At 43.0% G+C, this 24,874-nt stretch overlaps 2 protein-coding genes across 2 annotated transcripts in view; one reads left to right on the forward strand and one right to left on the reverse strand.

Annotated features, from left to right (window-relative positions):
- On the forward strand, window positions 1-14,872 carry LOC127608439 (polypeptide N-acetylgalactosaminyltransferase 17-like). The gene is made up of 11 exons (XM_052077504.1): window positions 1-678; window positions 3,456-3,639; window positions 5,103-5,269; window positions 6,483-6,657; window positions 6,772-6,969; window positions 7,461-7,578; window positions 7,750-7,935; window positions 8,015-8,152; window positions 9,060-9,155; window positions 9,585-9,746; window positions 10,789-14,872. Exons 1-11 carry the CDS (start codon window positions 426-428, stop codon window positions 10,936-10,938), a joined length of 1,827 nt encoding a protein of 608 aa, XP_051933464.1. The 5' UTR covers window positions 1-425; the 3' UTR covers window positions 10,939-14,872.
- caln1 (calneuron 1) overlaps window positions 14,072-24,874 on the reverse strand; it is a 19,406-nt gene continuing 8,603 nt past the window's right edge. Inside the window, exons 3-6 of the mRNA XM_052077559.1 lie at window positions 21,438-21,581; window positions 20,286-20,398; window positions 16,176-16,332; window positions 14,072-15,391 (exon numbers count right to left, since the gene is read on the reverse strand). Coding sequence (XP_051933519.1) covers window positions 15,264-15,391; window positions 16,176-16,332; window positions 20,286-20,398; window positions 21,438-21,581 — 542 coding nt within the window. The 3' untranslated portion in view covers window positions 14,072-15,263. The remainder of the gene's footprint in view (window positions 15,392-16,175; window positions 16,333-20,285; window positions 20,399-21,437; window positions 21,582-24,874) is intronic.

Genomic DNA, 24,874 nt, shown 5'->3' on the forward strand with positions numbered 1-24,874 from the left:
TCATCACGTGCATTATCTGTGAATGCGCGTGCACGAGCGTTGCGGTTTGCTCGGCGCGCATGGAAGCTGCTCGCGTGCACGCGCAATTTCAATTTTACCATCATCACCGGTGTCGACAGAAGCGAATTCGAACATGACCACAAGGATGTACACGAACATAATGTCGGTGGAACCGGTACGGCGGAGAGAGCATCTGCTGTCCTTCTGAGAGCGCTCATCCGCGGCATGCCTCGTCGACGCCTCCCCGGTCAAAGACGCCGAACCGTGGAGCCCGACCACGGAGATTCATTCATGAGCCCCGATGGAGCATCTTCACTAAAATCACTATTTATCATCTTGTTTCCTTGCTGCATCCCTACGCTCGCCGTACCGAGTTCTCCTGGTGTTCTGCTAGTGGCCGGAACCCGAGCCCGCCCTGGCTGTCCATGGCTCTACTGAGAAGATGGAGGCTTCTGCTGGTGTTTAACGTGCTCGCGGTGGCCGGCATCATGACGTTGTGGAGCCGCTGTAGCAGCGCGCGCAAGCCAACGGTCCGCGTGGCCGCTCCGGAGGGTCGGGACGCTGCGGACGCCGAGCGCAGGAGCCCAGGCCGGACCAACGGAACCGCCACCGTCAGCCACCAAGTGCTACTGGACAGGCTCAGCTCGCTGGAGGACGTCGTGTACCGACAGTTGAACGGTAACAAATTGCAACTTTTTGGCCATTTAATCAGCACTTTTTGCCATTAATTAAAAAATATATATGTATATATACAGTATATATATACACATGCATGAAGTGCATGGAGAATTGTAAAAAATCAAGTTAACTTTCAGAATTGAGAAAAGAGTTGACAAAAATGCTTTAAAATGTTTTAATTTGTGATTTTTGTTGTTGTTGTTGCTGTGAGCATTTGAAAATGTGTCTGTTATTAATAACTTCATATGTGTTGCTTGGGATCACACTCCTCAGCCTCCCTGATAAGGTCTATTCAGGGGTGCTGGAGAGGAGGGTCCGTCAGGAAGTCGAGCCTCAGATTGAGGAGGAGCAGTGTGTTTTCGTCCCGGCCGTGGAACAGTGGACCAGCTTTACACCCTTAGCAGGGTCCTCGAGGGTATGTGGGAACTTGCCCAACCAGTCTACATGTGTTTTGTGGACTTGGAGAAGGCGTTTCGCCGTGTCCCTCGGGGAGTTCTGGGGGGGGGGGGGGGGGGGGGTTTCAGGAGTATGGTGTACCGAGCCCCCTAATAGGGGCTGTTCGGTCCCTATACTGCCGATGTCAGAGTTTGGTCGCATTGCCGGCAATGAGTCAGAATCGTTTCCAGTGAGGGTTGGACTCCGCCAAGGCTGCCCTTTGTCGCCAATTCTGTTCATAACCTTTATGGACAGAATTTCTAGGCGCAGCTGAAGCGTTGAAGGGGTCCGTTTTGGTGGCCTCAGTATTGCATATCTGCTTTTTGCAGATGATGTGGTACTGTTGGCTCCTTCAAGCAGGGCTCTCCAACTCCCACTGGAGCGTTTCGCAGCCGAGTGTGATGCAGTTGGGATGAAGATCAGCACCTCCAAATCTGAAACCATGGTCCTCAGTCGGAAAAGGGTGGAGTGCCCTCTCTGGGTCAGGGAGGAGATCTTGCCCCAAGTGGAGGAGTTCAAGTATCTTGGGGTCTTGTTCACGAGTGGGGGCAGGAGGGTGCGGGAGATCGACAGGCGGATCGGTGCAGCGGCTGCTGTGATGCGGACGTTGTATCGGTCTGTCGTGGTGAAGAAGGAGCGGAGCCAAAGGGCGAAGCTCTCAAATTACCGGTCGATCTATGTTCAAACCCTCATCTATGGTCACGAGCTATGGGTCGTGACCGAAAGAACGAGATCCCGGGCGGATACAAGCGGCCGAAATGAGTTTTCTCCCCAGGGTGTCCGAGCTCTCCCTTAGAGATAAGGTGAGAAGCTCGGTCATCCGGGAGGGCCTCAGAGTAGAGCCGCTTCTCCTCCACATCGAGAGGAGCCAGATGACGTGGCTCGGGCATCTGATTCGGATGCCTCCTGCCTCCCTGGTGAGGTGTTCCGGGCATGTGCCGCTGGCAGGAGACCCCGCGGACGACCCTGGGCACGCTGGAGAGACTATGTCACCCAGCTGGCCTGGGAACGCCTCGGGATCCGCCAGGAAGAGCTCGAAGAAGTGGCTGGGGAGAGGGAAGTCTGAGCTTCCCTCCTAAAGCTGCTGCCCCCGCGACCCGACCTCCAAATCTGAAACCATGGTCCTCAGTCGGAAAAGCGTGGAGTCCTCTATTATTATAAGCGGTGGAAAATGGATGGATGGATGGAAGTGTTGCATGAGATGAACAGCTTGAAGTTGTCATGTTGTGGAGGGAAGAAGACAAGATCTGAATTATTTATGGTTTGGGAATTTCATTATTTAAAAAAGAAACATTAATTTGGCACGATGTCCCCAATGAGCTGAATATTTTGACGTTGGTCAAAAAATGTGGAAAGGCTGCTAAATCAGAGGTATAAAAATTGGCTTTAATTTTGGTGAATTTTACTGGTTTATGGTTTCAGTTCAATTAAACAATGAGGTACTATGGTTTGTAAAATATATTTTTTAAATTATTGTTTTGAATTTAGGAGTCAGATAAAGCCTCTGGACATGTTCTGAATGTGTTCAAGAATTTAAAGTTAAGGACTATGTTTGGCTCGTCAAGAAATGTGAAAGGAGGAAGTAAATATGTATACTGTATCTCTGAATTTAGGAATTTTATTGTGAGGATCTGGGAATTGGCAAGCTGTCCTGACCAAACTAGATATTTTGAATCCGTCAAAAATGTGGAAGGTGTTGGTATATGGGTAAAATCCTCATTAATTACGGATTTTTATGGTGAAAAGTGGGTAATGTTGCTTGCTGAATGTTGTTTAGCACCTAAACATTTCCTGGTGAAAGGGTTCAAGACCCAGACTATTTCGATGACATGTTTTCACACCCACACTCGTTGGAACCTCAGGGATGTGGCTTTCCCATGCAATGAAAGGTTTCAACACTTTTCCAACGAAACACTTCAACACCCGCATTTTTCACCACCAAGACTTCCAATGAAAGTTTTCGGCGCACACATTTTTTGAATGGAATGCGGGTATTTCAACACCCAAACTTTTCCTGCTGGAACACCTACCTAGACTATTCCAATGAAAGGGTTAACCCCCACTTTTTTTAATCACACTGACTCGGATGTGGGTTTTTTAGCATGCGGACTTGAAAGGTTTCAACATACTCATCTTTCCACCTGAAAGGAAGTGATACCAACAACACGCACACCCACGGGTGATATGGGTCTTTCAACACTTTCAGCACCAACACTTCTTGTTGCACCCACAGCAAATTTTGGTGTTTCAATACCCAGACCTTTCCTGGTGAAATGGTTCTACACCCATACTTTTTGTGAGCAAGATGCTATGTTAATAATCTCATAATCTGTTTTTTTTAGGTCTGTCCAAATCTTTGGGCCTTATCGAGGGTTTCGGGGGCTGGGGAGCCGGTGGCCTGGCCGCCAGTCTTTCTCCAGGTGAGGTGAGCGATGCCAAATACTTGAGGGACAAATATGGCTACAACGCCTACCTGAGCAACACCATCTCTCTGGACCGAACCATACCAGACTACAGACCCGGCAGGTCAGTGCACGCACACACACAAATTCCCCCTGTGGGGCGAGGGTTCATCGATATAACACTGACAGATATCAAAGCAATTGAATTAGATATCGATATACAAGCATCGAGTATCAAGACCCTCATATCAGATAGGATCAGATATCAAAGAAGTATCAAAAAGTATTGATATGATCACATGAGGAAATTATACATGTCTATTGTATAATGATACACTCCCATCAGGTATCGATACACTACTATTTATCGATCTATGATATCTCAGATATCAATGCAATCGATTCATATATCAATCCCATAACATCAGTAATCGATAAACTAACATTGGATATCAATTCACTGCCATCAAATGTTAATACACCAGCATTGGGGATCAACACATTACTCGCAAATATCGCTAAAGTAGCAACGGGTATGTTTATAATTACATCGAATACCGATTCACTGGAATTACATATTGATTCATTCACATTGGGTATCAGTACACCACCATCAGATACTCCAGCCCCTGGTATCAACACACTACTATCAGTTATCACAAAAATTTCAACAGGTGTGAATATAAATACATCATATATCAATACACTACCATAAGATATCGATTCATTCACACTGGGTATCGGTACAGTACCATTACATATTGATAAACTAACATCTCATCGATGAACCAACATCAGGTGATGATTCACGATCAACAAGTATCAACACATGCATTAAATAATGATCAACCAACATCAGAAAGTAATGCAATAGCAACAGGTACCAATACACTAACATGAGTTATCAATATATCACCATGTGACATTGTTGGAGTAGCATCAGGTATCGCCAAAGTATGAAAGTATGGTTATAATTAAGTCAGGTATCGATACACTAACATCAGATAGCAATACATTCTAATCAGTTATCAATACATTTATCACATACTGTTACAGTACATTAAAAAATGATACACATGCACCGATACACTGGTGTCAGATACCAATAAATTAGGTCGAACATAAAGTCAATAAGATACATGAAAATAAATACAGTATTCCCCTGACATAAAACTCATAACCTCAGAGCACATCTTCACCAAAGAAACAATGTGAATTTGAGTCACAACCTTCATACCTGCGCATTTCCAGATATCATTGAAAGTCAATCATGTTCTTACTTTGCTTTTGGGTCATGGCGTCAGAGTGAAGAACCCATCTTGACGAATTAGCACAGGTGTCCATTCAAAGGCAGGCTCATTCTTTCTCAGTCAAACCTGAAAATTGGAAACACCATGTTCCAAAATGGTGTCATTGTGTGTACGGTACATACACATGTAAAGTTTTGGGGATAAACATAACACGTTTTTGTCATAGTTTTAGTTCATAACAGCAGTACTCACTTGTGATCTGACAGCAGGAAGTACCCCCACTGTTTGTTTACAAACATTCTGAAATGTCCTATATGTATATTGTTTGTACCAATAGTTGCAGAAATGTCAGCCACCTACGAGATCTCCCCCAGATGGCCCTGGTCTTCATCTTCGTCAACGAGGCCCTGTCCGTCATCCTACGCTCGGTCCACTCGGCTGTCAATCACACGCCGGCGCACCTGCTCAAAGAAATCATCCTGGTGGATGACCACAGCGACGACGGTACAACACTTACCTGACCTTCAGGAGTTTCTAGTTCTACGAGTACCAAGACGTAAAAGTTGAGCTGGAAATAGTTGGTAATGGGGCTGTGGTGGAGATCAATTTTGAGGTATTAACATTAGCACTCCAAGTAACAAGAAGTAAAAATGTACCTGCATCTTCGTGGGTGCTGGGGAAGTGCAGCTATAGTTTTTCAACAACATATTCATTATTGTGCTATTTCTGTGAGCAACTGTTTACTAATTAGCAACACTTCCTCATCAGGACATGCATACTAAAAGCGGTGAATGATGATGATGAAGAGGAGGAAGTGAGTGCGTGCAAGCGTTTTGGCCGAGCACGAAACCTCTGACGAGTTGAGTCACAGATCAAAAGACGCTGCTGGCCTGTTGTTTAGACTCCCAATGGAATTTCACTTTAAGTTTATATCAAGATGTGATGTTAGTGGATTCATATTGATGCTAGAATGTTGATACATGTATCGATACCCTATGTTACTTGTCACTATCTAATACTTGTGTAGAGATATCTAGTATGTCAATACTTGATGCAGCTGTTATTAATGAATTGACCCCCAATTCTGATCTATCGATATCTGATGTAGTGGATGGTCTTATAATGCTAGAATATTGAAACCTGCCTGTGGTATTGATACCCGATGCTCGTCTATTACTTCCTGATATTACGTAGGGAGAGCTGATGATAGTGTATCATGTAGTGTATTGTAAATTTCCCCAGTGTGGGACGAATAAAGGATATCTTATCTTATCAATGCCCTGATGTTACTGTGTCAATAGTGTCTCTGATCCCAGCGTATGGCTATCTCATACGTATCTCAAACGATCGTTACGTTGCCAAACTAATGTTGTATCGCAACATTTGATAAAATGTGTCAATATCTGGAAGGGTATCAAGATCTGATACTAGTCGTGCGTCGAGACCTGTTCTGAGGGAATCAATATCAGATGCTAGTGTATCAACCTGATACGAGTGGGTTGGTAGATGATGCCTGCAGTGTTTCAACATCTGATGCGAGTGTATCGATATCTCGTGTGAGTGTAGTGATACCTCATGTTAGTGTATGGCTATCGTCATATTAGAATGACCAATGCTTGTTATGAGAGCTGATGACAATTGGGGTTGCCACTCTCATCTACATTTGTTGTTTTTAATGTGAAGAAGCTGACGATGTTGTTTTGTTGCTGTGTTGCAGAGCAGCTGAAAGGACCTCTTGAGGACTACGTGAAGAGACGCTATCCCGGTCTGGTCAAGATCGTCAGGAACCACAAGAGGGAGGGTCTGATCCGGGCCAGGATCGAGGGCTGGAAGGCGGCCAGCGCCGAGGTGACGGGATTTTTTGATGCCCATGTGGAGTTCACACCCTTCTGGTGAGGCATTCAAATGACTCTGGTGTATTGTCCCTTCAATAGAATGAATATCCTGCTTCGTCACTAGTGCGGAATCCCCCCACAATGATGTTTACCTTCACACTTACTCACCAGGGCTGAGCCGGTATTGGCCCGAATCAAGGAGGACCGCAGGAGGATTATACTGCCGTCCATCGACAACATCAAGCATGACACCTTCGAGGTGGAGCGTTACGAGAATTCAGGTCACGGCTACAGCTGGGAGCTGTGGTGCATGTATATCAACCCACCAAAACAGTGGTGGGACGATGGCGACGTGACGGCGCCGATCAGGTGGGCACGACTGACGTCAAGACCAGGTCACATCAGTATCAATTCAACCAATAGAGTCAAGGGGCTTTCACGTGGACAGCACTGTTCTACTTTTGGTACGCAAAGCGCTTTAACACCATTTCTTTATCTACCTATTTATGACACCGCATCGAAAGCAACTGGGAGTTCGGTATCTTGCTCAAGGACACTTCAACATGGTCACAAGGATTGAGAATCAAACCCTCAACTTTCTGGTTGAGATAGGACCAATCCAAAACTGAGCCATAGCGCCCCACAATACTATCCAATAATATAGACCATTCAAGACCACAACAGTCCAATAAATGTCCACAAGCTCATCACTAACATATAATGGGGTACTCCATAGACAGACGAATGGAAATCAGCACTGATGTTACAGTCACAATAAACGTTCAAAGAACTGCTACTTGAACACAGACGGTTTGCAAAATCCGCGCTCTACGAAACGATTGTGTGCTTCGTTGTGACAGGAGTCCCGCCATGATTGGCTGCTCCTTCGTGGCCAATCGTCTCTTCTTTGGCGAACTCGGGCTGCTGGACCCTGGCATGGACGTCTACGGTGGGGAGAACATCGAACTGGGCATCAGGGTTAGTGTATCGCCTCTTTCTGCTTTTGTTGTCTCAGTCTAAATGGGACAGCGCTTCGTGCGTAAACGTTTATTATTTAATGCGCTTTATCCACACTGATGGTTACCAAGAGACAATGAATTAGAAGTCTTTTGCCATTAAAGTGTGGCATGACTATCCCCCCCCCCCCAGGTGTGGATGTGCGGGGGCAGCATGGAGGTGCTGCCGTGCTCCCGCGTGGCTCACATCGCCCGCGTGAAGAAGCCCTACAACAGCAACATCGCTTTCTACATGCGCCGCAATGCCCTGCGCGTGGCTGAGGTCTGGATGGACCACTTCAAGTCCAACGTCTACCTGGCCTGGAATATCCCCATGGAGGTGACGCCCATATCATCTACCATCTTGTTCCAAAATGCACGTGAAGCTCCCACCTGATGTGATGTCGCAACTGCTGCAGAATCACGGCATCGACTTTGGTGACATCTCTGAGAGGGTGGCGCTCAGGAAGAGTCTGCAGTGTAAGAATTTCCAGTGGTACCTGGACAACGTTTACCCTGAGATGAGGACATATGGCAACACGCTCTACTATGGTGAGGTGAGTATATACAAAATGCATTTTCACTTGTATCCTGTTGACGGGTTGCCAAAGGGAGACAATACATTGGTCTGGTCTACCATAAGATTACAGCGGCCCAGATAAAACTGACGTTTGCGAGCACTTGTCAGCAGGAAGATTTGACTGGTGTCATGCGCGAAAAGCCCTGCGACACCAAAACCAGACAATATCTGAACAAAGTATTTTATTTGTGTATGTTCGTTTATTTAACTGTAGTTGCAAATCATAAGATTATTGTGATCTCATAATATTGAAATCAAATTATTTCTATATTCTATGATTTTCCATCACTCAAAATATACGTCACACTCTCAGACAGCCCGGCAAATATCTGTACAAAAATATGCATTTCGAGTCCTGTCGATCTTTGGATCCGCAGAAGCACGTGAGCGGGGTATTCGCCACCGTGAACAATGTTCAAAACAAACACAGCTCACGCCTCATCGATGGCAGCTTACAGTCCTGCGTAAAGATGAAGGTGACTTCCTACAGTTCTGATTTGTAGACACTCCGAGCATAGGTTCAGGAGCAGAAGTCCCATTAACAAGGTAAAAGAAAAATCCAGGAAGTTAATTTGCAAATATCTATTTCATTGTTCCGTGAAAAACTGCTCTTTTTTTCCCATTGTATTTTTAAATTGAGGTCAAGGCACTGCGACTCCAAAAGCAAAAAGCATGATGGCACAAGGTATTTTTGTTTAGTCGAAGTTTAGCTCTAGAGTTTTGCTCTAAGTTCAGCTTTTTAAAGATACCTTCAACTCAAATGCTGATCAACATTAGCACTCCCTAAGGTAGAAACAATGTTAGCTAACATGCTAATCATAATGTTTTGTTCAATTATATAATTTTTTTTTAGCATCTTGTTAGTCACTAGTGTATCGTTTCAGATGCGCAACTCTAAAGCAAGCCACCTGTGTTTGGACCAGGGTATGAGGGAGAACCACACGGCCACCCTGCACCCCTGCCATGGGTGGGGTCCACAGGTAGGTAGGATGGCAACTTTACGTGGTTGCAACCGAGTATCCTCTCGGCGTGTCAACAGTTCTCACACTCTGTTCTGAGGCAGAAGTACAAATACTTGTATTCATTAAAAATACTGGTAAAAGTAGAAGTACTGTATTAATTGTTGAAGTAACAAAGTAAAGTAAAGTAAAGTAAAAGGATATCTTATCTTATCTTTAAAGTAAAGAGCATGAAATGTACTTCAGTACAAAAGTAAAAAAAGGATTTGAAAGAATAACACTATTTTGTCTAAGTGAGGAGTAGAAAGCGCAGGTCAGGTACTTATAGGTAAAAGTAAAAAGTCTGAAAAAGGAATCCTGAAGTAAACTACCAACGCAGACAAAAATATAGTTAAGTACTGTCACAATGTTGTTACCTTCCACCACTGGCATCATGTTCATGTCTCTCAGATAGGACGTTACACCAAAGAGGGTCATCTGTACCTGGGCCCACTGGGTAGCACCGGGGAGGACACTCGCTGTGTGGCGGACGATCCTGCCACCCAATTACCGCAACTCCTGGACTGCGACAAAGACAAGGACGAACACCGCACCAAGTGGATTTTCACTCAGGTGACAGCTTCTTCCCGTTAATGCTTACAGCCTCGTCAATCTCTTATACTGATAGCCTAGCTTCTTCTACGAGGCTACTACTTTTCATGAATGTTGAGCCAAGGGCTTGTGTAGTCTGAAATACTGTTAGCTTAGCATATATTTCTTCTTCTACTGGCATTTTTATCACCTGATGAAGGTAGCTAGCTTGGTTGGTGTATAATATTTTCCATCCTATCTTTTATTTCTTCTTCTTCTACAACTACTGCAAGACCGCTGATTGCGCTTCTTCTCATGAAGGTACCTTGGTTTGTCTACAAAACTATTAGCCAAGCTTCTTTTATTTCTTCTACTACGACTACCACCAGCTGTAATGCTGCCATCACTACAACTACTACTTGGCTTACTATGTCTACTACCGCTGATTCTATTCTTTCTCATGAAGTTAGAGAGCTTGTTTGGTCTACAAAACTGTTAGCCTAGCGTCTTCTCTTTCATGTACTACTCTCCACTGCTTAACTGGCTGACGGTAAATTAAAAACAGCAGCAGTAATAGTGGTGGGAGGCATCGCCATCTTTGCTTCGTTCCCGTTACAAGGAACACTTGTGACTGTGTTATGCCTCTTTAACGTGTTATTTTTGTACAGAAAGGGTGTACTATAGTAACAGTTTGATTATTTTTATTTGGGTATTCAACTTTTGCTACTTTTAATTTATTGTGGCACGCTTAGAAACAAAGGTAGGCAGTCAGTGCTTTAAAAGGCGTGCCCTCAATCACTAGCAATTTTGTATAACGACGAGATAGTCGGAATTAAGTGTTGTGAACGCGCTGTGTTTAATGATTTCTAAATGGATCCGTGGGCTCGAAGGAACAAATGGGTGAGTTGAAGTAGCGGCCCCCAACTGTGTTTATCGACAGAACATACAGCTTATCCAATCCAGGCCTGCTACTACCTCCTCTTCTACCAATACTACCACTCCCTATATGATCATTACTACTACTTGTGAAGGTTGAGGTCATGTTTGGTCCATAAAAGTGATCTTCTTGGTGTTCCTCCTGTAGGGTGATTCCATGATAAACTCGGCTTCAGGTCGCTGCCTGGAGGTGGTGCCCGCCAAAGTGTACTTGGGCCACCAGGTGGTGCTGCAGTCCTGCTCCGGACAGCGGTGGACCATAAAGAACACCATGAAGGAGGTTGCAGTGTATGTTTAGCGGGCCACTGCGGCTTCACACATTCAGATGATGACTGCAGATGCGTGGGGACGTCGGGGCCAGGCTCCGGGCCACTGATGATCGCCTCAGATATTTAAGTTGGACAAACGCGCCAGGCAACTTCTACTAGGACAGTGAGCTGGGGAAAACTTGAAACTACATGGCTTATGATTTGGAAGCAGGTTTTTGGTGACCAGCATTCCTTAAACTCTTTGGGGAATTCCGATGAGTTTCAAGTAGGGGCATATTTTGACAAACCGCAATAGAAGTCATAATAATAATCAAATAAAAACAATTGATTAAAAATACAACTTAAAATTTTACTGAATCTTCAACAAGCTTGAGGGTCATCTTGGGGGCTTCTTTTTTTTTTTAATGCAGGGTGCTTGGACTTGATAGCCTCACTGCCTCATTTGCAAGCCTCTCGTGACATATTATGCAGAGCGGGTTTGGTGCGTGCCATTCAAACAGCAATAAACCCGTCCAGTATGACTGCAAGTATTGTTTCATTGTTTGGCCTGTTCCCATTTTTAATAAGCTCTCCAAACACATTTGATTTGATTTTTGTTTTTGTTTTTCTCTCGTTGCAAGCTTGGGGGCTTACTTTGTTCCGTGTCGCATGACAAAGAGGAGCAGTATGGCAAAAACAGAGGAAGGATCTGATTTTCAAAATAAAACTGTTTTCAGACACATGTTGAATAAAATACCCTTTGTTCAGTCTCTCTGTGGAATAACATAGTTGAATAAAATATGTATTCTTCTGTGGGTGAGGAGGATTTCTAGAGTGGATGTCATAACCAGTTGCATAGAGATGATTGCAAGACGTAAAATCCAATTCAAAGGGGATGTATGAGGAACAAAACCTCCATCATCATCGAGATTTTCTCACAGATCATGATAAAATGTTTGCTTGCATTATGTTTGACTAAATTCACGAATCAAACATGAACAGAAAAGCCAGCGTCCCACTGGCCATGTAAAGGCACATCCGTTTTTAAAAAAAATCATCTTACCGATTGAAACGTCACACAACTTGCATTCTGCCTCCATTCCAAGCAACATTACCTCAAAAAAAAGGAAGGTTAAAATGACCATTCTCCCTATTTTTTCTGTTTTTTGAATGTCTGCCTTGGTCAAATAACGTAGCAGGATTGTTTTCTAAATGGTGTCACTGGGATTTTTGCCACCCGGAAGTATGTGTGACACCATGGTGAAAAAGTCTGTCATTCCTCATGTCTGTATGTCGACTACTTTTGAGGCGTTCAGTGTATTAACGTGAACGATTCAGTCTTCCAGTAAACAAAGTACTTGACACCCTCAGCCATCTTTTTGTTTGTAACTTAGCGGTGTAGCTTGTTGTTAAAAAGCATACAGACGAGAGCGGACTGTGGATTTGGGACAGGGACCTGTGCCAAAAGGCGAAAATCTGTGCGTAATTGAAATCTTTCCACCAATAATGGCCTGTAGATGACACAACATGGCGGCAAAGAAGTACTTTGATCTAAATGAAGCTCCTTCTCCCACTTTAACATAGTTTTTTTTAAAACTATTTTTTTTCCGCAAAACAATTAAGGGATTTTATTTTCAGGCCAAATTGGCCGATCTTATCTGTGAGCATGAGGGAATGAACTTGTGGCTCTTTGGCGGTCGCATATCACCTTCTGGCCCATAAAAAAAAGTAGAACCATATTGTTTGTATTGAAAAAACAAAGATTTATTGCATCTTGTACACATGTTCAGTATTTACACACTGAGGCTTGTTCAATAATACAATTTAAAGTCTACTTAAATGTGTTTGTTCAGTGTCGCACATGCAAACTCTGTGTGTGTGTGTGATTGGTTAATTAATTGTGGCGAGGGTCCATGCTACTCGAGAGACACCCCGGTGTTTCCTTCCCCTGCCAAATGAAAAGCCCAGGGAATGGAGGCATGCAAACATTCCCGCAAGGTGTATTTTTCATGATAGGAAGTTCCCCTGAATGGAACAAGCACACGCCAAAACACTCAAGTGTGATTTCCTGTGATTTTCTGTACACTTTTTTAAAATATTCTGTGTTTCAAAATAAACCAGATGCTTTGAAAACAAAACTGCTGCAGGACCAGGGGTGGGCATAGTATAAGGCCCGCTGTGTTCTTTCATTCATTCATTGTGAATAATAAAATGAAAGCAGAATTGCTGCAGTTTAGTATTAAAATAAACAATTTAATTCATGCATTTACTATTTAATTATTTGTTTGAATACATAATTGGTTAATTCATATTAATTACATTTTCATTAAAAAAAGGAATTATTTTATTACTAAAATACATTGCACATGCATTTGACATTTAATTATTCTTTAAATACGTAATTGGTTAATTATAAATACAGATGAAAAATAACATAAATGATTTGACACGAATTATTATTGGTTGGCAATTCCTCCAAATTAATTATAAACAACAAATGCAGCTTAACTATTCCATGACTTTATAAAACTATTTACATATTTTACATTTTAACTAACATTTAATCTTATCTACAAATGACCTGGCCCATCTGTCTATTTTCAAAATTTTGTTTGCCTGCCCCTTGATCCTTCTCACTGGACACGTCGTTGGGTACACAATCTAAATAAAATTGAATACAAACAAAAACCAAATCTGGTTATGATTTTCTCTTCTTTTTTTTTAAATATAACAAAATGTTTATTATTGTGCTTGCACAAATGCACTGCATCATAATGACAGTAATAAACATATTGTTCAATGAAAATCTCTGCTTTGTTTGTAATAGTTATGTCATTAATTAGTGTGTAAGCCAACACGCTGTTTGCGTGATGCCCGCTAGAGGACGCGCTTGCACAAAACTTGCTGGTCATCCGGTTTTGTTTCTTTTATGGCTTAGAACACGCATATCCGCCACAGAGTGACGTCACCCGACGCAAGCGTGTTGCTGCAGTTGTGCAGTCAGAATTTTGTTACCTCAAAGAACTTTTATACAGCGTGACATGACGTGTGGGCGGGGCCTACGAGACCACGTGGCTTCTTCCTTATTATAAGTGCAGTGGAGGTGTGGCGATTCTTTTTTATTATAGATTTATGATTTATCGTTCCCCCCGCCCCCAGGTTTTTCTGGTATACAACAATGAATTGTGTGAATTGTTGTTTGTCTATATGTGCCCTGGTGAGAAGTTCAGGGTGTGCCTCCCTTCTCTTTCCAAAGGTCAACTGATCACTTCAAAGAGGGCAAGCTATACAAAATGGATTTATGGATATTGTATTGTGATATCAGTATTGCTGCTGTATGTGCTTGATCATGTGTAAAGCTTATTATGCAAAGTGACCTCCAGCATCACTCATCAATCAGTCATTAATCAGTCAATTGATAACGGTGAACTGATTCATCAAATCAGAAGAAGGAAGTGGAAACACAAACACATGCGCATGCGCGGGCACGCACACAAACAGCACAGATGGACGAGATGGGACGGCGCCATCTAGTCTCCTCAACACACTTGGTCGCCGTGTGAAACAGGAAGTCAGAAGAAGACGGTGGCAAACGGGAGGAATATTCATGCTCCGGTGAGGAGGAAGGAGGAGGAAGGGAACGGCAGAAGAGGGGAGAAAGGTTGAGGGGATTAATGGAAGACAAGGGAGGAGGGCAAAAAGGTGAGAGGAGTAGAAATGAGGAGGGGGGGGGTGAAGAGGAAGAGGCAGGAGAAAGAAGGAGGAGGCGGGACAAAGATGAAAAAGGATGAGAGGAGAAAGAGGGAGTGGGATGAAAAAGAAGAAGGTAAGGGGACAACAGTGGAGGAGGAGGCCAAGATCAGGAGGAAAACAATGGAAGAATACAAGAAGCCAGGACGTTAGGTGTTTGGTGTCTTTGACTTAAAGGAATCCTTGTTTGATTCCCCACTCGGAGGATCTTAAGTCCAAACTGACAGATGATATATATATAAAAAAAAAAAGAAATCCCAGCATTCCGTGCGGCAACCAGAAGGTGTGTTCGCCATACTTGTGTGAGGTTTCCAGGTTGGACGCATTCTTTCCCTCCACACGCATCTTGATGCTTGTCCACATGGACCTTCCGCCCACGTTCTGCGGCTCCGGAATCAAGCGGTCCTTCCCGAACATGGGTTTCGTCTGCACAAACAAAATTTCAAGCGCTCCTTCCTGCCGCCGGCGCCGAGTTATTGCATCATCAGAAGAGGACAGAGGAGGATTGTGGGTAACGGCAGCCCTTGAGAGTCCCTGCTGTCGGAGTAAAGGGGTGGAGCGCGAGCAAAAAAACGGAATATGTGAGTGTGTGTGTGTGTGTATGTGTATGTCACAGTGGGGCTGGCTACTCCATGCCGTTCCTCAGCATCTGATTGGCTGCGATCAGCATGACGCTGATGATGAACGCCATGGCGAAGGCGCAGATCAGGCTCTTCCTCACACACGTCTGACGGTTCTTCTTGGACGGGTGCACTAAGGGAGAAAGACATGAGAAAAAGTGTCAAGCCACAGTACTGGCGTTTACGGGGCGTCCTTGAATGGATCGGTGCAGTCGCAACAACCTAAAACCATTTCACAGTTCACCAATGTTTGTATTTATCCATCCAGCCATCAGTGGGGGATAGTCAATAAAGGGTGCTAGGGCATCGACCCACCAGGTCACCTTACTTTTCTTGAAGACAGAAAATGGAATTAAAAAACTGACAATTAAAAAAAAAATCACATCATGATGCACTTTCGTTCTGAGGTGCAGAAATGTTTACCCATTGACAGTTGTTAAAAGCCTGACATGTGCAGTACATTCTCAGCAATCTCAGGGCCCTGACATTCTAACTAGATAGCTAGCTAGCTGGAATGTCAACAAGCTACCTACCTACAGTACCTACCTACCCACCTATCCATTGACCGTCTGCCTTTCTAATTGTCTTGTCATCCTCCTCCCAACCACACCTTACTCATCTCTTCAGGCTTATTTTCTCATTGCCGTCTTCTTCCATCCATCTGCTCATCCTCAACTCCTCATCCTCTATTCATCTCCTTCTCACCTCCTCCCACAGAGTTGACGGCATCTTCCAATCAATAAATCAGTAGGTGACATGAAAGTTGATGAGAAAATGTCAAATACTTTCTGACAGCCCCACATACCATATACGCTTACAGTACACACACACACACACACACACACACACACACACACACACACACACACACACACACACACACACACACACACACACACGAAGGTATTCACGAGTACCTCCTTCAAATTCGGTCTGACAGTTTCCTGCATTCTCCTTGAGGCTCTCTTCCTCATTGATGATGATGTTCTCAATGTCCTTCATGGTCAGGTGGTCTCGGAAGGCGTAGAAGAGGACGTGCTTCAGCTCCTCCAGGGTGATCCTCTGCATATCGAACTGCACACACACACACACATACAAAATTGTGGCACACCGCTGTATTACATTGAAGGCGCGCAAGTCTAAATTCAGACTTTCCTGAAAATACTGTGGAAAAAAACCCTTAGAAAAATGATTGTTTCAAAATCTGTGATATTGAGTGGGGGTCACTATTTTTTACAGGTAAACACAATAAGATCACGTCAGGCTAGGGTGCAGATTCAATTGTGTCCTCCTAAGGGACTCAATGACAGGTGTCAGGAGGACAAAGAAAATATATGCTGACTAGACCTAAACAGAGTGACGCATGTCTGGCACCATCCAAGCCAAACCTGCATGTCACCTGTCCTTGGGGGAGGTCAGTGGCCCGATTGCTGCTGCCTGAAGCTGGTTGCCTCCGGTGATGGGGAGGTGGCAGACAAGCAAAGTATGAAAAATGTATTTTCCTGCGCTAGCCAGCATCCACTTTCCTCTAGCGCCCGGTGATCTTTAAGAGACAACATGTCCACGGTTATGACAATGAAGGGGGTGGGGTGGGCTGACGTATTACTCAATCAAATTATGCACCACAATCAAAAGCATCCAATCAGGAAATGCCCAGAATAGATCAAATAAATCCATTCCGCTTCGGGCTAATCAAGTGCAACAAGAAACCACTTTAAAATCTACCAAGGCCCCAAATGGCACTCCAATTCAATCTAAAAAAATGTAACACAATGTGAGTGATTTCAGAATAAGTGTAACAATGGCTTGTTGTGTAACAAAGACATTTAACAGTGGAACACAACCGAGACAGAGACTGTAACACACGTGGCGTTAAAAAAATGTAACACACAAGAAAGATACCTAACACAGGAATGTGTAACTCAAAGAGGTGTAATAAAAACATGCAAGACAAAGATGTGTGGCTCAAAAACGGAACACATGCAGCACATCGATATGTAACAAAGAAACATGACAGCTATATATAACACAAAAACAACAGTAATAAAGACACATGTCGTACAAAGTGTAACACAGACCTAGATCTAACAAAAACATGATATGTAACAGATGTGTAGCTCCAATAAAGTGTTGCACACACATGTGTAATGCAAAGAATGTCACAGACGATGTAATGCGGCAAAAGCACGTGACAGAGACATTTGTAATACAGAGAAACATAGACCTGTGCAATAGAGAGTGTAGCACAAAAACGGTAACACAGACATGCAATACAAACAACTGTAACAGATGTGTAACACAAAAATGAAACACAATGTGTCACACGTTCATGAAACTCAGATATGTACAATCCAAGGAAGTAAAACCTGTTAAAACTGTGTCGCACAAAGAACTGTTCAACAGACCTCATAATAGGTGTTTCACAGACCAGATGTGAAACAGAACAGAGATGTTACACATTTAGGAAATGCAACACAAATGCTGTAAATCAAAGATATGTAACATGTTAAAATGATAGAACAGCGAAATATGACCAAGGACTGTAACACAGACCTTGAGACTAATAAAGGTGTTTCTTCTTTTTCTTCTTCTTCTTCTTAATACGCGTTACACAGAGCAGACGTGAAACAGACCAGACATACTGTATGTAACATGTACATGCAACAAAAAACGTGTAACACAAACATATGTAAAAGTAACACAAATGTGTAGCATATCCATTCATTAATTTTCTGTACCTGCTTATCCTAAAAACTGGAGGACAGAGGTCCTAATCACTCGTACACCGTACGAGCGCTCATTTAACACCAACACATTTAATATGCACCAGCACAAACCCTAAGAGTGGAACACGGTCATGTGTAACAAACACTTGTAATAGAAAGACAAAAGTGGCCGCTTACTTCAAAATAATGTGTGGCGTTTTAATTCTTTTTTTTTAATGTGTTTTGCCACAAAGAGCAAACGTGTGAGAGAGCGGTGGGGTGGGGGGAGAACTGAGTCCATGAGATTGAGAGTCCTCTTGGCATCGTTTAGCAGCTCAAAGGTGAAGACCAAAGTCATCAAGAGCAAATTAGTGTCAGTGTGATTCATTATTCGCGTTATTAAGCCCAGGGGCTTCTTCGCTCGTGAATCGACTGCGCCGCACATTCAGCCACTCTCGATAAACGGTGCTGCAAACAAACAAACAAATCTTCTGCCTCACATTTTGTTGTCATTGGCCGAGATAACACAAAACATTTATACTTAGTGACAAAAAAAAGGCCCGCAGTTGCACATGAAAAAATGGAGTGGAACGTTGCACCACTTTCACACTTCAGCTCAAAATAAATTCATCTGCTCATGTAAACATGTGCTTGAAGACACGTAACCACACACACATTTCATCTTTCCGCAAGGTTATTTTCAGTGAAGTGTAGCGTCACCATGCAGTTAGCTTAACTGAATTGGGAATTATTTTTCATTATGTCACATTTTCCATGACGTCATTCCCAAATCTAGACAGATATTTTACATATTTAACTCCTTCCACATTTCTCAATCAAATGAAAGCCATTCCAACATGCTCACCTCATTCAAGAGAAACACAGAACTATTTATCACATGATAAAGATGACCACATTTTCACAATAAAATGCACAATTCAAGAGACATTTAACATATATACATTTTCCAATTGATTCAAACATTTGAACTATATTTCTACAAAAAAACGCACGCACGTGTGCGCGCACATACACACACACACACACACACACACACACACACACACACGAACGTACACAAACACACGCACGCACACAAACGCACACACACAGACACACACACCACATACGCGCGCACACACGCATAATGGAGCGTCCATTATGCCCAATTCTACCAGTGCAAAGTCAAACAAGATAAAAAGTGTAACAAAATCTTATGTAACACAACCACATTTAACAGACCTGGAAAACAAGTTAAATCTGTTGCTAATGAAGTATCTGGTGAATATAGATTTAAATAATCTGAAACAATGCAGGTATTGTATGCTTTTGACAGAAGCTAAGACGTCATCAATTTAACCCCCCCCCAAATACAACAGAATAAATCATCGGCGGTGGCACAGAGGATGTCCACTTCACAGTGCAGAGGTCGTGAGTTTGAATGTGGCCCTGGCCTTCCTGTGTGGAGTTTGCATGTTCTTCTCCCCGTGCCTCGAGGAATTTTCTCCGGGTATTCCAGTTTCGTCCCATGTCCCCAGAACATGCATGGTAGGTCAATTGGAACACTCAAATTTTTCCCGAATTATGATTGTGAGTGTGAATGGTTGTTGTTTGTCAATGTGTGCGCTGCGATTGTCTGGCAATGAGTTCAGGGTGTCACCCGCCTACTGCCTGAAGTTAGCTGGGATAGGCTCCAACACGCACGTGACCCTCGTGAGGAGTAGGAGCTTGGATAATGGATGGATGGAGAATCATAGGCTCAATGTTACTATGAACGTATGTGATTAATTTGCATCAATACATTGTGCTGTGTTGCGTGTGACACCTCATTTGCATATGGATGAATTAGATCGTCACAGTGTGCCACACTGAGCTCTAATTAAAAAAAAGTAATCACATGAGGGCAGGAAAACAAACTGCTTCTGATGGCCGGTCAACCGACAGAGACGGTGATTAGCGCAATAAATGCATCCGGGGTGAAGTATTGACCATGATCCCTTTCACAAACATGTAACACAACAGCATTAATGCGGTGTCAGTGTTTCAGACACCCCATTAACATAAAAATGTTTTAAAATGACAAAATAAGACATACACTGTACAGGTTTTGAAGTGGAAAACAGGAGTGTGACACAAAAAATGTCTAACAACAAAAAGCGTAACACGAATGGTGTAACACAAAAAAATGTGTCACACAGAGTTACGTCATACTGACATGTAACACAAATCGATGTAATGTAAACGTGTAACACTAGAAGAGTAACACAGACATGATTAACAGATATACGAGACACAAGTGTGGTGTTGGTGCAGTTACAATACCTGCCAGAAGATGGTGTCGATGGTACTTCCCAGGAAACCTTCTCTGGTTTCAGAAGAGAGAAGTTTTGGGCCCAGGATGGTCATGAACTCCTCAAAGTCCACCTGGCCATCACCTTCACAATAAAACACAAATTAACATCTCTACATATACATGGTCACGTGGCAGATGGTGCTTCATCCTTTCAAAATAAACTAACTACAATATATGGAGGCCAGGTCTTCATTCTTTCAAAATAAAAGCTAACACGCGACAAGGAGGCAAGTTCTTCCTTCTTTCAAAATAAAAGCTAACGCGTGACAAGGTCACACGAAGGATGATTCTTCATCCGCTCAATATTAAAAGTTACCACTCCACAACTTCCTGTGTTGACAGATTCTTTATTGTTTCAAAGTGATAGCTGTGGCTTCGTGGCCTGACTAAAAGGGTCAAAGCCGGAAGTCCAACAACAACGAACCATGCAGGCTGGTTCTTCATCCTTCCAGAATAAAAGTTAACACATCCAACCATGCATGCATACATACAGAACAACCCACAGCACAGTTAATTCTTCATCCCTTCAAAATAAAAGCTAACAGACCATAAGTTCACATGAGGCCTTTCAAAATAAAAGATACCACACTACAAGGTCACAAATCAGGTGATTCTTAATCCTTTCAAAATAAAAGCTGACTCACTACAATGTTATGTAGAGGCTGATTCTTCATCCTTTCAAAATAAAAACTAGGAAACAGTGGTTGATTGTTCATCCTTTTCAAAATAAAAATCACCACTCCATAAGAAGAGTTGTGAATAGCTCTTCAGCAATCATTTTTTTTTTCAAAATAAAAGATGCCACATAACATAGTCTCATGGCAGCTGGCTTTTCATCTTTTGAAAACAAAAAACAAAACAAAACAACTCACTCGTGTTTCATCACGGCTGCTGGTTCTTTGTACTTTCAAAATAAAAGTCAGACACATGAAGGTCACAAAACAAATTGTTCTTCAACCTTTAGAAAAATAAAAACTGACATATCGCTGCTAGCTCCATTTCTCTGTTGCATCATCAAGCGAATGCTTTGCGTCAGGAGTGACAACTAATGATGAATTATTAAGCAGGCATGCAAAATGCGTGTGTGTGTGTGTGTGCGTGTGTGTGTGAGCCTCTCTCACCATCCATGTCGAGCCGCTGCATAATGATGGCGAGCTCCACCTCGCTGGGCATGTATCCCAGCGAGCGCATGGCCATTCCCAGCTCCTGCTTTGAGATGAAACCGTTCCCATCACGATCCAGAACCTTGAAGGCCTCCCGGATCTCTGCCACACAAAAAGGAAGTGCACCGAGTCAACTTAACAATCTTTGATGTGCATAACCAATGTAATTAACTGATAGTTTAAATAAAATTAAACTATCAGTTTACAAAATTAAAAGCATGAAGAAGAGGCAGAGAAGATTCCCAACAGAGTAATTAATATGCGTGTGACAAATGGTGAACTGTGTGGTTTGGTTGAACATTTTGATGTTTAACAATGCAATGTTAAGTTCTCTTTAGTCATATGTGATGCTGCATCATGTGCGATGACGAAGCAAGTGATTGAACGTTAAAATCACCGTGGCATCATGCTAATTTTTGTTTGTCCATCAAGGGTGTTTTGCATTACATTTTCAGCAAGCTAGTAAGCTTGCTGAAAATTAATTGTCGCTTCAAACTTCAAGCGACAAATAAACAAAGCTTGAAGCAGACATGCTTTCGCATCTTATTTGCTGAACTGTGCAAGAAAGAGTCTTCTTTTCATTTTCCCCAAAGTGATACTATACGAAAGTCTCCCATTTCTTGACAGCGAAAAAAAACTAAACTCAATGGGGGCTTGGCCGACCATTGTAAAAACCCATTAAAAAAACATCAGCAATAAAGCAACAGTACAAAGGAGGAACAGCAATATCGCAGGGGAGCACTGTTTTATATATAGAAGATGAACTTACGTTGCAGATATTGTCCATGCTTATGAATATGAATGAAATATGGACTTATTAATTCAGCGCCGATGCTTTCCAGCATATGAACACTTTTGACACAACCTCTCACTCTCGCCCTCTCTGCAGATGCAATTTTCCAGGTGGCGCCTTAATGTGACACCATTGGATTCCCATTAAGTGAGCGCATGCGTGTGTGTGCACGTGCGCGTGGTGCAGAATAATCCATCGGGTGCTCGAGCCTCTGAGCAATCACGGTGCTAAACAAAATCCACAACAACATCAGCCTGTATAATAAAAGTCAACGGCGTGCATGTCCGTAGAGTGCTGTTAGCAATTAGCAGCTCTTGCCATTATTAACTATTAAGCAAATAAAAAGTAAATGTCCCAAAACTGGATTTATCACCAAAATGGCCGCGGGAGCACACGGAGGCTGATGGCCTTCAAACGACCTTCACATCGACTTACTGGCTACAACCTGCAAAAGAAAACCAATGCAATTATAGATCTCAGTTAGGCAATATATATTATGTTTATTTTTTGTATACGTACACTGATGCTCTATATCAGTGGTTCTTAATCTGGGTTCGATCGAATCCTAGGGGTTTGGTGAATAAGTCTCAGGGGTTCGACAGAGCCTCTACCATGGAGGATAAGACACACCCGACTCAACGTGTCAATTAGTTCTGACACGTCCGCTTGGCCATCACTGGCTGGTTCATTTTATACACGATTAAAAAAAATAATTAATTAAAAAAGTATACTTTATGCTTATACTAATTGTGTTTAGTTTTTTTCAGTTTTTTATAAATGCATTTTTTATGTCTTGAATTAGTAAAAAGAAAAAAAATCACATTTTTATTTTTCAGGAATGAAGGGTTCGGTGAATGGGCACATGGACTGGTTGGGTTCGGTACCTCTAACACAGCGGCGGATGCTGGTCTGTCAAGGAGGGGAAGCTCAATTTTGGCCTGCATCATAAAATGTGTCCGTTTTTTTATACATGAATACTACCGGTACTCTCTGTTCCTTTTCAAAAAAATGAGAAGGTTGCCTTCACTATAAGATCGGTGATTGGCTCATTTTACTGTCAATCAAAAAGAGATTCAGCCTCAGACAGATCATCCAATCATCATGTAGAAAGCTGAGTTTCCGAGCCAGCCTATAAACGGCCACTGTCCATAGACTCCCAAAGACGCTGAGCGTCCAATGGGCGGGACAAAACCAGCAATTATCCAATGACTCGTCTCGTTTCAATGCATTGGGACAACCTACACTAAACTCTCACGAGACGCCCAGCGTCCGCGCGGTCGACGCTCAGCGTCCCCACAGTTTAAAGCACAGTGAAGCTGCGGGAATGAATGAGAAGAGAGTCGCGTCGTAACCAGTAATAAGAAGCTGATTCGGAACAAAAGTTGAGTCAATGACATGTCCACGCAATTGTACGCACACACATATAATTTGATCACTTACTTTTTGACATTTTAGGGGACGCTAAGCTTCCCTTGCAGTCTTAGAGCAATCGCCTGTGCTCTAACAAGGTTAAGAACCACTGCTCTAAATGCTATAAATGTATGTACAAGTTCATTCGATTATGTGTGTTCATAATGTTGTAAGTGCATTATGCTGTATGTGTTTTATACTTAAAAGGTTATTTATAGAATTGTACAGTATGTTATAGTATGGAGGGTCTTTATGGTAGATGCCCTTTGTACAGCCAGAAAATTTTCAGCACGGTGGCCAATATGACAACTCACTTAGGTTAAAAAAAGAGAGAAAAAAAAGACATGAGCACATATAAACGTGCAAACGTGCATTTCCATGAGTGAGGGTGAGCCGCCTTGCCTAGCTAGCAAACATGGCCGGTTTCATGAACCAAGACTACCAAACTCATCGTACAAGCAGGAACAAACCTTAGGAAAAAAGAAACATGAAGCAATATCTTGAGGTGGGCGGATTACCTCGGCAAAGGAAAGGTGCTCGCTGACACAAATTTAGGCAGATTTGTGCAAGAATATTTGAGAGTAATGGGCCTTTTGTAGATTTTGGAGTTTACAGTAGATCATGCGAAATGGGAGTCAAGGTGTTGCCTTTAGATTTGGTTCTGTTTTTTTTTTTTTAAATATATGTCACGTGTGTTCATTGTGGGCGGCCCGGTAGTCCAGCGGTTAGCATGTCGACTTCACAGTGCAGAGGTACCGGGTTCAATTCCAGCTCCGGCCTCCATGTGTGGAGTTTACATGTTCTCCCCAGGCCTGCGTGGGTTTTCTCCGAGTACTCCGGTTTGCTCCCACGTTCCAAAAACATGCGTGGCAGGCTGATTGAACGCGGTAAATTGTCCCTAGGTGTGAGTGTGAGTGCGCATGGTTGTTCGTCTCTGTGTGCCCTGCGATTGGCTGGCAACCGGTTCAGGGTGTCCCCCGCCTACTGCCCGAAGACGGCTGGGATAGGCTCCAGCACCCCCCGCGACCCTAGTGAGGTTTGAGTGGTTCGGAAAATGGATGGATGGATGTTCATTGTGGTGTACATGTTACATACTGCGTTGTAACATACAGCACTGGCGTGCAGCGCCGCTGCACCAGTCAGTATGTGTGTGTGTGTGTGTGTGTGTGTGTGTTGATTAGTATGCAGCCCA

The sequence above is a fragment of the Hippocampus zosterae genome, chromosome 10 (assembly GCF_025434085.1).
Source record: "Hippocampus zosterae strain Florida chromosome 10, ASM2543408v3, whole genome shotgun sequence".
In the NCBI taxonomy this organism is placed as follows: Eukaryota; Metazoa; Chordata; class Actinopteri; order Syngnathiformes; family Syngnathidae; genus Hippocampus; species Hippocampus zosterae.

Coding starts and splice junctions, on each gene's coding strand:
- LOC127608439 (XM_052077504.1), top strand. CDS start 426: ATGGCTCTACTGAGAAGATGGAGGCTTCTGCTGGTGTTTAACGTGCTC. Junction 6,970..7,460: donor GACGTGACGGCGCCGATCAG/GTGGGCACGACT, acceptor TCGTTGTGACAG/GAGTCCCGCCATGATTGGCT. Junction 7,579..7,749: donor ACATCGAACTGGGCATCAGG/GTTAGTGTATCG, acceptor CCCCCCCCCCAG/GTGTGGATGTGCGGGGGCAG.